Source organism: Apodemus sylvaticus, chromosome 4 (assembly GCF_947179515.1).
Source record: "Apodemus sylvaticus chromosome 4, mApoSyl1.1, whole genome shotgun sequence".
Classification (NCBI taxonomy): domain Eukaryota; kingdom Metazoa; phylum Chordata; class Mammalia; order Rodentia; family Muridae; genus Apodemus; species Apodemus sylvaticus.
The window spans coordinates 78947891-78961229 of NC_067475.1; the positions used below are offsets into that span (position 1 = coordinate 78947891).

Here is a 13339-nt window from a genome sequence, read left to right on the forward strand (position 1 = left end):
TAGATCTTTAAAAAAAACAAAAGACAGAGCCCCAAATTGATAAATCACCAAACACATAATAACCACAAAGGTCAGTGCCCGGATATCTAGAGGATGCGTTGAGCACAGTGAGGTGAGAGAATCTGGGCTCCCTCAGGAGTGTAGACACTGAGATTGCTAAGACACGGAGTTTAGATGACCCCTGTGCAAAGTTCAAGATTCTCTCACCCTGAACAAAGATTAATTCAAATGGATGAAAGACCTTACAGGAAGGCCTGGAACTTTGAAACTGTAGCAAGGGAACACAGGGAAACATTTCAAGACACAAGCATAGGCAACCCCTTTTTGTTTTTGTTTTTGTTTGTTTAGAAACAGGTTCCTCTGTAAGATAGCCAAGAATTACTTTGTACTTCAAATACCAGCATATACTGCCAGATCTAGCTTGCTTGTTTTTTGTTTGTTTTTTTGTGTATGCATGTATGCTTGAGTGAGTGTGTGTGTGTGTGTGCATGTGTACAACATGGATGCAGGTTCCCAAAGAGGCCAGAAAAAAAGAGTGCCATTCCTTAGGCCTGATGTTATGCAGGATATAAGCCAGATGATACTGGTCTCCTGTAAGAGCAGCAAGTACTGTTAACTGCTGAGCCATCTTTATAGCCACAGATGCAGTGGATGACCCAGGACAACAGCTGAGGCACATCCCCAGCCCTGGGCAGAGGGTTTTCTTTCTGTAAAGGATTCCAAAGGGCAGGAAATAAAACTGACAACTGGAATCACTAGACGTTTAAAAGCTTCGGCACAGCAAAGGAGACAATTATCAGAGTAAAGAGACAAGCTAAAAACAAGAGAAAGTCTAGATATACAAGAAATGGGACTAATGTCTAGAACATAAAAGAGAAAAAAAACCCAGAAAAATAGACAGTCCAGTCAATAAATGGGCATGCAAAGTGGTCACAAATGGTCAGTGAATTTATGAAAAAAAAAAAAAAGTTCAACATCTTTAGCTAGTGGGACAGGGAATTCAAATCACATGGAGTGGTGGCAGCATATTCCTTTAGTCCCAGCACTCAGGAGGCAGAGACAGTCAAATCTCCAAGTTTACGACTAACTTAGTTTACAAAAAAATGTTCCAGGACTTCTAGGGCTACACAGAGAAACCCTGTCTCAAAAGCAACAACAACAACAACAAACAACAACAAAATTGAGCTGGGCGTGATAGTGCATGCTTCTGACCAAGCACTCAGAAGCTGAGAAGAGTGGATCTTGTGAATCTGAAGCCAACCTAGTCTAATGTAAGGAGTTCCAGGCTAGCCAGAGCTGCAAAATAAGACCCCGTCTCAACGAAAATTGAAAGCACAGCAGTGCTGTGTGTGTAGGAGGAAAAGCTAGGGTCTCTCAGCTACTGGACAGGCCCCTCCCACCAACAGCAACACTGGGGTATCACAGGATGCTGAGAAGATCTCAGGCCAGAGGGAGTGCAGGTGGGAATGGAAAGGAACACTAATCCTACTCTAACAAGGTGCACATTGGAGCCTGCGGTACAGTTCCGGCCACAGCACACAGCCTGGAAAATCTCTCACAGATACTTGGCAAGGGGTTGTTCACAAGGCCACTGTCACCAAAGCAAGAAGTGGAAACTAAGCAACTATGCAACAGAATTAAAAATCAATAATCTAACACTGGCATGGTGGTCTGCAGCTTGAATCCCAGCACTTAGAAGGCAGAGGCAGGCAGCACTCTGAGTTCAAGGCCAGCCTGGTCTACATAGGGAGTTCCAGAACAGCCAGAGATACATAATATAGAGACCCCAGAATTAAAAAAAAAAAAACAAAAGTGGTGCCAGGCAGTGGTGGCGCACACCTTTAATCTCAGTACTTGGGAGGCAGAGGCAGGTGGATTTCTGAGTTTGAGGCTAGCCTGCTCTACAGAGTGAGTTCCAGGACAGCCAGGGCTATACAGAGAAACCCTGTCTCGAAAAACCAAAAACAAACAAAAACAAAAACCCAAAGTGCCCAGGCAGCGGTGGTACATGCCTTTATTTTCAGCACTTGGGAGGTAGAAGCAGGTGGATCTCCGTGAATAAGAGTCCAGCCTGGGCTACAGAACCAGTTCCAGGACAGAGAGCAGAAAAAAAAAAAAAAAAAAAAAAAAAAAAAACCCTGCCCAGAAGAACCAAAAATAAATAAAATCTAATAATATCAAACACAGCAAGGGCTGGTGCTGGTGCTGCGTCTTGTCAGGATTGCACCCAGATCTCGTCCCTGTAACCCATGGAACAGTGTAAGGAGAAAACGAATCTCACAGAGTTGTGCACTGTCCTCCACCTGTGAGCCTTGGTATGCTTCCAGTAATAATAAACTTGCAGGGAAAAGCACAGGGTTACGGATGCCGTTCAGCCAGCAGAGTGCCTGCTCAGCACAGCCAAAGCCCTGCCTTCCATCCTGAGCACCACAGGCAGGCGAGGCGCTGCAGGCCTGTGATCTCAGCACTGAGAGGTGAGGACTGGAAGACCAGGAATTCAGGGTCATCCTCCACCACAGAGACTTCCAACCTAGCCTGTGGCTTCCATAAGATCCTGTCTCAAAAAGGAAGCATAAATAAAATGTGAATGAGTGACCATAGCAATTTGCAACAACACAGAGATAAAAAGTAAATAAGAGTGTTGCTTGAAAGTTGTGTTGTTGGGCAGGAGGGTGGCAGGAGGGGACACCACGGAAATCTTAGTACAGAAGAAGTTTAGGCGGGAAGATTACGAGCTTGGAGCCAGCCTAGACTCTGTCTCAAACAGAACAAAGAAAACGAAGAATCTAGAACATTTTATAAAATACGTCATCATCATTGCTTTAAAATTCAGCCATAAAAACATATTACAGGGCTGGAGAGATGGCTCAGCAGGTAAGAGCACTGACTGCTCTTCCAAAGATCCTGAGTTCAAATCCCAGCAACCACATGGTGGCTCACAACCATCTGTAATGAGATCTGATGCCTTCTTCTGGTGCGTCTGAAGACAGCTACAGTGTGCTTACAAATAATAATAAATAAAAATCTTTTTTAAAAAACATATTACATTGTGGGTAAAATATACATTTGTGTTAAAAAAAAACAATTTTTAAAAGGGGGAATTTTAAAAAATTCATCATGATATGACCTATGGTGGGAAGGAAATGAAGAAAAGGGGGGCCCAGAGAGACCCCAGTGACTGAAGCCAGGGCTGACCTTAGTTTGAGCCAACACCCGACAGCTGCCTCCCCCTTCCACACAGACACAGGGGCATGTGTGTGCGCGTGTGCAGGCACATAAATAGATGGGTGTTAAAAAGAAAAAAGTTAGTCTGAGGTTGGTGGCAAACGCTCCCAATCCCAGCACTCGGAGGCAGAGGCAGTCCGGAAGTCCTTTATAGACCAGCCTGTTCTTTCTTGATTTGGTTTTTCCGAGACAGGGTTTCTCTGTGTAGCCCTGACTGTCCTGGAACTCACTCTGTAGACCAGGCTGGCCTCGAACTCAGAAATCCACCTGCCTCTGCCTCCCAAGTGCTGGGAATTCAGGTGTGCGCACCCGGCTGACCAGGCTGTTTAGGGACGGGGAGAGGAGGGAGGGAGAAGGGGGGAGGGGCAAGGGAGGAGGGATGGGGGAGGGAAGAGGGAGGAAGGGAGGGGAGGGAGGAGGGAGGGAGGGGGAGGGAGGGAAGGAAGTACATGTCAGCAGTCAGCAGGGATGAAGATATTGATGATGTTATAAATCTTGGGATGGGAAGTATTTTGTTTTGGTTTTAGTTTTGTTACTTATAAATCTCATTTAAAAACAAAAAACAAAAACCCGAAGCCCGAGTCGGGGGTAGTCATTCCTTCCTGCCTGCCATCTTTACGCTTACAAAGCAGGACAGGCAGCACAAGCTGAGGCCTAAGTTCCGGACCAGCTAAGGCTACATAGCCTGAAGAAACAAAAGCACAACAAAAAAAGTAGAGTGTGCCTGTGATCCCAGAGCTAAGGAGGCAAAGGCGGGAGGGGTGAAGGGCCAGCCTGGGGTACAGAAGTAGACCTATCTGGAATAAAATAAATAGTAAAAATCAAAAGCAAAGAGAAAATAAAAGAGTATCTGTTGGTGCAGCGAGCTGGCGAGCTTAGAAGGTCAGCACTGCAGAGGTGGCTGTGTGGCCATCAAAGTGTCTGCTCGGCAAATGAGAGGACCAGAAACCCAGATGCCAGCAGCCAGGCATGCATCGGCTGCATGCACATGTGCACATGCGTGCACACACACACACACACACACACACACACACGTACATTCCTTTACAGTGTAAAGAGGTCAGTTGTGGAATGAGATTGTGCTTATAGATGTCTGTCTGCAGTTCCTGTCTAGCCCTAGTGAATCAGACTTTTGGTTCCCGATGTTGGAGGTACCACAGAAGAAAAACAAGAACCCCGAACAGTAAGGCAAAGAGAGGAGAGGCCTAAAGATCAGAAGAGTGGGGAAGACATAATAAACAGAGGGAGCACCAGGGGAAAGGTGAGAGGAGAAATCACAACACTACAACGGGCTAAGCCATCTGAGAGAGGAAAGAGGGTCTGGGCCAAAAAGGAAGAGAACCAGAAGAGCAAAACCATTTCCCAAAGTCACACCGTGCCCACGATGTTATGCGTCAGCCTCCAGGTCGGGCGGCCTAATGCGTTTCTCCTAATAACTGCAACTGTAAGGCAGTTTTATGTCTGACATGGAGGAAGAGGAGGTCGCTCCACCAGCTGCTGAGGGAGGAGGATCTAGGAGTTGAGAGTCTGCTCTTTCTATCTTCTCACTTAAAATGGGGGGGGGGGTGTCAGGGAAGAAAACCTTCAGAGATGTGGGTGGAGACCCACCTAAGAGACTCTAACAGTCAGGGTCATATTAGGGCTCCTGGGAAGCTGGGCTAGGAGCTCAGGGAGGGGATCTTGAGGCTTGGGACTCTCTCTGGAGTGAAGGACACTAGCTTACAGGGCCAGGGGGTTCCCTCAAACCTGTGTGTCCTCAGTGGTCCTTAGGTCCTGGGACAGCACTCCTCGATTATACTCCCTCCCTCGTCCAGAAAGCTGAATAATGGCTAGGTCCTCTGTCTCCCTTTCCCAGGCCCCTCCTTTATTGCTGGGGATTAAACAGGGCCTCACCCTTGATCTACAGTGACCTCAGCCATCACCCACACTCTAGGCTCTGTACCCTTTCTCAATTGCTCTTCCTATTAAAATCTTGTTGGCTACTGTGTCTTTCAGTGTATCAGATCCCTAGTCTATTCCCACAAATAATGAGTACAGTTCTAACTCTGGGAACTGTAGGGCCCACAGAAAGGAGTGTCATAGCCTCCAGAGGGAGAGGGGACTTTTAAGGGGGAGGGGACAGAGATACCCACAGCAATTCAGATAGACAGACATAGAAATGAAGAAACGATGTTACAGAAAGAGACAGAGGCAGGCTACCAAGCGTCCGGTACAGTTCATACAGACAGGGAAGCAGACAGAGGGCCACAGAAGATGGATTCAGATGGGCTCAGATGGAGTCCGAGCCAGGTCCGGGCACAGAGTCGGCAGCTGAAGGAACAGAAGAGCACAGAGTGCTTGCTGGCGGGGAGGATCAGGAGGGGGAGCCAGGAATAGTCTATCTGTCATACCCGGTGGAAGGCTTGGCCACTCTGCTGCTCCTGCCCTTGCTGCTGCGCTCCCAAAGGGGTGCCCAATTCCTCGAGGCTCTGTAGAAAGGGGGCTTCCTGGGAGCCTGGGCATTCCGATGACTGCAGTCTCCTCCTGAAACACACATTGCCACCACAACCCTTGTAGCCAGTAGTCAGTGATGGGCACCAGGAAAGAACAGTTCCTCAGCCCAGCCCTGTTGTTTGCCCCCTCCCCGTACCCCCCCTCCCCAGCCCAGCCCTTCCTGTTAGCCTAGGCACAACTCAGACCCAAACTATGCTCGGCCCTGGCACAGTTGGCTTCGGACAAGAGCGACCCCTGCTGGTCCAAAGGCAGTACTACCCTCCAGAAAGGACGGAGGGGCAGGGCAAGCTGAAGTCTCCGCGTTTGGAGTCAGGTGACAACATCTTTCGCTTAGCTACAGGAAAGCCAGAGCTCCATCCCTCTGCACCTGAGGCACAGAATTAACGTGGTGACAAGGAGACACCCAGAGAATCTAGACAGACGTCACAAAACACTTAAACTGTAGGCAGACGTCACAAAAGACACTCAAGCTAGCCTTATGAGAAGGTATTGCTGTTCACGCAGTTCCCACAAAACCAGCTTTGGGACAAAGTCCTAGGGGCATCTCCTTCACTCGACGACACCCCCCCCCGCCCCACCCACCCACCCCCGCCATCCCCCCCCCCCATCCCCGCCGCCTTGCTTGGTCCATGTTCTGGTGAGTCAAACCACTCACCAGAGGTAAGGGAATGTCTAAGAAGATGATGCCCTTGTCAGGAGACTACTTTTGGTGTTACCAGGGGCCCTGGACTCACATTGGACTCACGTGAACAATCCCCTCCCCCGACCTTCTCTTTTTTGACTTCCTCTATTTGGGGGAAGTGGGCAGGGATTTTCCAGGAGATAGGGGAGACACAAGTCCTTCTCCCCAAGCCTGCTAAGAATATGCAGCCCTCTGTACAAGGGCGCCTGTTCCCAGACAAGCAGGGTGACCTGTCCCTGCCATTATTCTTTCAGTAATTGAGGCCAGCCTGAGCTACCTGAAGCTCTGTCTCAAAAATAAAGAAAAGCCAAGACAAAGTAATAAACATAAAGTTTCTGGCTGCACTTTTGTCCAAGAGATGGGTCTGCCTCAGTCTGAAGGCAGCAGCATGGCGGAAACCTGGGGAAACAGTGGCCCACTTCCGTCAAGGGGCCTCTTAAAGTTCTCTGGACCTATTTCCTGTCTGGAGAGTGAAGAGGCTAGATTATATGATCTCTGAGTTGTTTTTGTTGTTTTGGCTCCGCTGAGCGGAGCTCTGGAACTCAGATGGTGCCCACTCAATTCTCCACCCCACCCCACCCGCCTGTGCCATCCGTGGGAATGCGTGAGTGTCGCTCTGGAGAGCCCTGTTTAGAAGCTCCACCATCACAGACCAGGCTGGGATTGTCCAGGAGAGCTTTCCAGTCCTGTCATTCCTCCACGATTCTTGTCTCTCCAGAGAAATGGGTGGCAGGCTCAGGGTGGCAAAGACACCAGGATGTGCCTTTCCAAACCCTTTCTCCGAGGTCTAGAGATGGGCATGGGAGGATCAGGAGGTGCCCTGGGGTTCTCACCTGCTTATCGGGTCATGGAACTCCTTGCCAGGCCCCCAACTGTGTCTCTTGAGGGAGTCACTGGTATGGCTACGGGTACGGGCACGGAAAGCCCCGGACCTTCTAAGGAGTGATGTGTGGAAGCCATTGTTGTTGTCATCCTGGTTTTCGTCCGTCCCCTCCACCTCCTCCAGTGGTTCTCTGGATTCAACAGCAGGCGGGCAGCACTGAGGGTGGCCGTGGGGCACTGGCTCTTCACCTATGAAGGACTCCCCTGGGACTGAGCTGTTCATGGGAGGTTCACGGAGGCCGCTCTGCGTCAGAGAGAGAGAAGGTGAGCAGGGTTCTAGAACCTTGGAGGCAGCTCGGTGCTCCTCCGCCGATCATTCTCATCCTTCAAGAGGGTCAGGGCAAGGCCCTGAGCAGGTTCAGGCTAGGCTGCCTTACATGTTGAGTGTTAGCTTCTGCTAAGAGTGGGGCAGTGTCTTACATTTTTTAAAGTTTTATTTATTTATATTTTATGTATACGAGTGCTCTGTTTTCATGCACACCAGAAGAGGGCATTGGATCCCATTACAGATGGTTGTGAGCCACCATGTGGTTGCTGGGAATTGAACTCACAACCTCTGGGAGAGCAGCCAGTGCTCTTTAACTGCTAAGCCAGCTCTCCAGGCCGAGGCCCTGTCTTTTTAAAAAAAAAAAAAAAAAAAAAAAAAAAAAGCTGGACTTGGGTGGTGCATACTTTTTTAATCCTAGCACTCAAAAAACAGAGGCAGGCTCATCTTGTGAGGCTAGCCTGGTCTACGTGGCAAACTCCAGGCTAGCCAGAACTGCATAGTGAGATCCTACCTGACCCCCCCCCCCAAAAAAAAGAAAGAAAAGAGCCTGGAATGGGGGAGTCTTCACAGCCAGGCTGCTGAGCACCTGGCCCCGCCCCTCGCTGGGCTGAGGCAGAGGAGGCCTGCCTCCGGGTGCTGAGGCCAGCTGCAGGCAAGGCTGAGTCTACAACTTGGCTTTTCCAGCTCCTAATAGGTGTTCGTCACAGTGAAGAGAGCCCGGCTGGGAGTGGTGGCTCATCTCTGCAATCTCAGCACTAGGAGGCAGATGACCAGGCTGGCCTCGAACTCAGAAATCTGCCTGCCTCTGCCTCCCAAGTGCTGGGATTAGGGGCGTGTGCCACCACTGAATGAAACATTTAAAGAGAAGTCCTTTGCTCCTTACTGCTCCTCACACGTGGAGAATCCACAGAGTAGAAAGTCATGCTAAGAAAAGCAGGTACTGAGTCCGTCCTTAGGTGTGTGTGTGGTGTGTGTGTGTGTGTGTGTGTGTGTGTGTGTGTGTGTTGTCACGTGTTTGGCCAGGATGGGTAAGGCAGTGCACGTGTTCAGCTCTAGCACTCAGGAGGCAGAGGCAAACCTGTGGAAATTCAAGAAGAGCCTGGGCTACAAGATGAGTTTCAGGACAGGAGAAAACAACAACAACGAAAACAAAACAAAACACAACAAAAACCGGAAACCAAAACCAACAACACAGCAAAAAAATCTTTTGTCTACCAATGGGTCAGCACAAATTACTAACTGGGAGTCTCCAGAAAGCAAAACAGGAGAAGAAGGTTGACTTCGAGCAGGGCTAGAGTCTGGCCAAGGGAAGGGAAAGCTTCTAGGTTGGTAAACTAACAGGGTGGGAAAGGGCCCGTGTGGGCCTGGTGCGTTGGCGTAGTGAGTAAGGGCACTTGTCTGCAAGCCTGACTCCCTGAGTTCAATGCCTGGATCCAGAGTGCAAGGAGAGGACTCCTGAAGGCCTCTGACCTCCACGCATGTGCGTCGCAGTGTGTGGGCTCAGTCATCACAGTTTACGGATGTGTGGCTCAGTGTGCTTGAGGTCAGAGGACACCTTCCAGGACTTGGCTTTCTCTTTGTTCTCTTCTTTGCTCCCTCCCACCTTCCCCTGACTGCTTTCCTCAGGAAATGGCTTGAGGGACAAGGAAGCAGGCACTGAGGTCACATCAAGTCACATCTCTGTTTCCGGTGACACACATAGGAGATTCTGAAACAGGAGCTTGAAATGAAGTAACAGGGCAGGAAGAAACAGTAAGCTATCTCTGGACTTCTCTCCCTGACCCCTTTCTGCCCTGGGTGGTCTCACCTCTCTGGTGACTTCATTGACTAAGCAGCTCACCACTTGCAACCGTGGGTACTAGGAAGAGAACTGTAAGGAGGTGCAGCAGGGGGCGCTGTGCTCAAAGCCGACCCCTGCTTTTTCTTCAGGTGTAACTGGTTTAATCAGGTGTGCAAGCTGGAATGACCTTGGGCTTCAGCTACAGCCTCCTCCTGCTCCTCCTCCTGTTCCTCCTCCTCCTGTTCCTCCTCTTCCTTCCCCTCTACTTTCTTTTGTCTCAGAAAATACAAGAATGACTTCCATAGACTCCTGTATTTGAATGTTTGGTCCCCAGTTGGTAGAACTGTTTTGGGAAAGAGTAATGGGTGGGGCCCTGTTGGACAGGTGTGCCCCTGGGGTTAGTGTTAAGGTTCCCAAAAACATCACCAGCTCCAGGGTCTCCCCCCAGCTTTGACTCCTGCCTGTGAATCAAATGTAAACTCTTAGCAACTGCTTCAGTGCTCCAGCACCCCAGCACCCCATTTAATGCTTTCTTTTATAAATTGCCTTGATCGTGCTGTCTCTTCACAGAAATAGATTCTTTTTTCTTTCTCTCTCTTTTTTTTTTCTTTTGGTCTTTCGAGACAGGGTTTCTCTGTGTAGCCCTGGCTGTCCTGGAACTCACTCGGTAGAACAGGCTGGCCTCAAACTCAGAAATCTGCCTGCCTCCAGAAATAGAATCATGATAGAATAGAATCATGTATGGCCTAGTAGTGGGGGCACATGCCAGCACTCAGGAGACAGAGGCCGCCCAACAGATCTCTGTGAATTCGAGATATTTAATCCCAGCACTTGGGAGGCAAAGACAGGTGCATTTCTGAGTTCGAGGCCAGCCTGGTCTACAGAGTAAGCTCCAGGACAGCCAGGGTTATACAGAGAAACCCTGTCTCGAAAAAACAAAAAAAGAAAAAGAAAAAGAAAAAGGAAAAGAAAAAGAAAGAAGCAGAAATAGGGATCATGTGAGGTTACCCACTGTTTTATCTTGAGACAAAAAAAAAAAAAAAAAAAAAGGTCACAGCCAGACACTAACACTGCTGTGTGCAAAGTTATCTAGAAGAGAAACTAACAGCCTGTCTGATGCTCAGAGGCCCTGGAAGGGAGGGGTGGGAGGGACCCTTTAGGATAGACCATGGCAAACCTTAGGCAACAAGGCCAGATCTGTCCCGTTAACATCTACAGTGCTGGGTATCAAACCTGGAGGCTCACACGTGCTGGGAAAATGGTCCACCACGCGGCTACATTCCTAGATTCTGGGTTTGGAGACAGGCTCTCGCTATGTAATCCGAGTACTTCAAGAGTTCATGGAAACTCACCTGCTTCAGCTCTTAGGATTCTGTCTAAGCTCCACCCAACAGTTACCTGGCAACAGCCAGGTATGCTCCGCCCACAGTTACCTGGCAACAGCCAGGTAGATCTGGCCCACCATAAAAGGGGCTGCTTGCCCTCCCCTCTCTTGCCTCTCTTACTCCTTAGCTTCTCTCTGGTCCTCTTGGTCTCTTCCCTTCCCCTTCCCCTCCCCCCTCTCCATGTGGTCATGGCTAGCCTCTACTTCCCTACTCTCTCCCTCTCTCTGCCTTTCTCTGCCTTTACTAGCCTCTTAACTCCCATGCCATGCCCATGCCCTGAATAAACTCTATTCTATGCTATGCCATTGTGTGTCTGGTTCCTGAGGGGGAAGGGATGGCTCGGCCTGGGCCCGCTGAGGGAGGGGCTCATATTCTTACACTGCTTTCTTTTTGTTTGTTTGTTTTTGTTTTTGTTTTTTGTCTTTTGGATTTGTTTTTTTCGAGACAGGGTTTCTCTGTGTAGCCCTGGCTGTCCTAGAGCTCACTCTGTAGACCAGGCTGGACTTGAACTCAGAAATCCGCCTGCCTCTGCCTCCCGAGGGCTGAGATTAAAGGGTGGGCCTCCGTGCCTGACCTCGTTTGACAATGTATCCTATGCAATGGTGCTTTGTCAGTGTGTACATCTGTGCCCCGGAAGGCCACGTCAGATTCCATGGGACCTAGTGATAGATGGTTGTGAGCTGCCATGTGGGTGCTGGGAAGTGATTTCAAGCCCCTGGAGGAATAGCCATGCTTTTAATTACTGAGGCATCTCTCCAGCTCCTCAGCATGCATTTTTATTTATTTCATTACTGCTATTACTGTTGTTGTTATTATTATTATTATTATTATTATTATTATTATTATTGGAGGTGTGGAGTCAGAAGAGCACATTGTTGAACCAGTTCTCTCTCCCACCTTCCCATGGGGTCCAGGAGTCAAGTCCCCCAGGCTTGTTCACCAGGTGCCTTTACCCATGAAGTCATCTTGCTGGCCTTCTTTATTTTTAACATTTATTTGTGTGTATGCGTGTGTGTGTGTGTGTGCACATGCACCATGGAGCGCATGTAGAGCTGAGAGGACAAGTCTCAGGAATCAGTTTCTCTCCTCGTGGGTCGTGGGTTGCGGGCACTGAACCCTGAACCCTCATGTTGGCCTCACAGCAAGCGCCTCCACTCCTATTAAGTTATCTCGGTGGCCTTGTCTTTATTTTTAAATTGCATTTTGATTATTTCGTGTCTATGTACGTGTGAGAGGAGGAGACCATGCAAGGGGGACGTGACACAGCACACATGTGATGGCCAGAGGATGGTTTTGGGAGCCGAGTTTCTCCCACCATGTGGTAGCTCAGACCACTGAGCCCTGCCAGGCTCCTCGCTGCTCTCAGAGGTTTTGTGTTTTGGTTTTTTTGAGACAGGATTTCTCTGTGTAGCCCTGGCTATCCTGGAACTCACTCTGTAGACACAGAACAGGTTGGCCTCGAACTCAGAAATCTGCCTGCCTCCGCCTCCCAGAGTGCTGGGATTAAACGCATGTGCCACCACTGCCCCGCTCCTCGATTTTAAGGAAATACTTATTTACTTTTATTTTACGCATATGACTGTTTCACCTGCATACATGGATATGCCCCAAGTATGTGTAGTGACTATAGAGGCCAGAAGAGAACACTGGATCCCACGGAACTCGAATGGCAGGCGGATGCAAACTGCCGTATGATCGCCTGGCACCTGAACTGCTGCAGGACCAGCAAGTATTCCAACCCTGAAAGACGCCCTGGCGGCCCTCAGTCCCACCCAGCCCTTATTTTAAATTGTTGGAAAAAAATTGAAAAGAAGACATTGAAGTAGGGCCTGCAGGTGCATGCTTGTAACCCCAGCGCTTGATAGGCTAAGAAGAGAGGACGGCACTAACTCCCAGTCAGCCTGGGCCACAGTGTTGAGTAGGCAGACTGACAGGCTGCAGAGCTAACTCAGTGTCTAAGAGAACTCACTGCTCTTACAAAGGGCCTAGTCCTCTCCCTAGTTCACAACTGTCTATAAATCCAGTTCCAGGAGATCTGAAGCCCTCTCTTGGCCTCTGCAGGCACCAGGCATGCACATGGTACCCTGACATATATGCAGGAAAAACACTCAGACACACTAAATAAAACCGCAAAATTTTTTTTAAAAAAGCAACAAAAATAAAAAGTGAACAAATCCTGAGGAACAACATTGAGGTTGACCTCTGGTCTCCATACACACAGGAACACATATGTACACACACACACACACACACACACGAATACAAATTCAGGGTTATCCTCAGCTACACTGTGAGTTTGAGACCAATGTAGTATATATAGGACCATGTCTCTCTCTCTTTATATATACCATAAAATTCAAATTTCAGTACTCATAGGGTTTTTAACATGCTCACTCATTTGCATATTGTCAGCAAAGTTGATTGTTACGACAGAGACCATATGGCTCACAAGCCTAAAATATTTTTTTTCCTGTGTCTTATTGAAAAGGCTTTTAAGATCTACTATATATCTGTCAGGCATTCTGCAGCGGTGTTGGGGAGGAGACATTGATAACCCCAGCATACCCACTTCCTAAATATCACCCGGAGCCCACAGAGGCAGTCCTCTGGGGTATCCAGCAGAC

The 13339-nt window shown here is 48.9% G+C and overlaps 1 protein-coding gene across 4 annotated transcripts in view; it reads right to left on the reverse strand.

Moving 5' to 3' along the window:
- Nucleotides 1–13339, reverse strand: part of Arhgef2 (Rho/Rac guanine nucleotide exchange factor 2) — a 52636-nt gene that overhangs the window by 34846 nt on the left and 4451 nt on the right. For 3 of the 4 annotated variants that reach the window (XM_052180114.1, XM_052180113.1, XM_052180112.1), the window contains 2 exons: nucleotides 7234–7526; nucleotides 5616–5748 (listed from right to left, as the gene is read on the reverse strand). In XM_052180114.1, coding sequence (XP_052036074.1) covers nucleotides 5616–5748; nucleotides 7234–7505 — 405 coding nt within the window. In that variant the 5' untranslated portion in view covers nucleotides 7506–7526. Of the gene's footprint in view, nucleotides 1–5615; nucleotides 5749–6373; nucleotides 6393–7233; nucleotides 7527–13339 lie in introns of those variants that run through there. The other variant, XM_052180115.1, reaches the window with a different exon arrangement.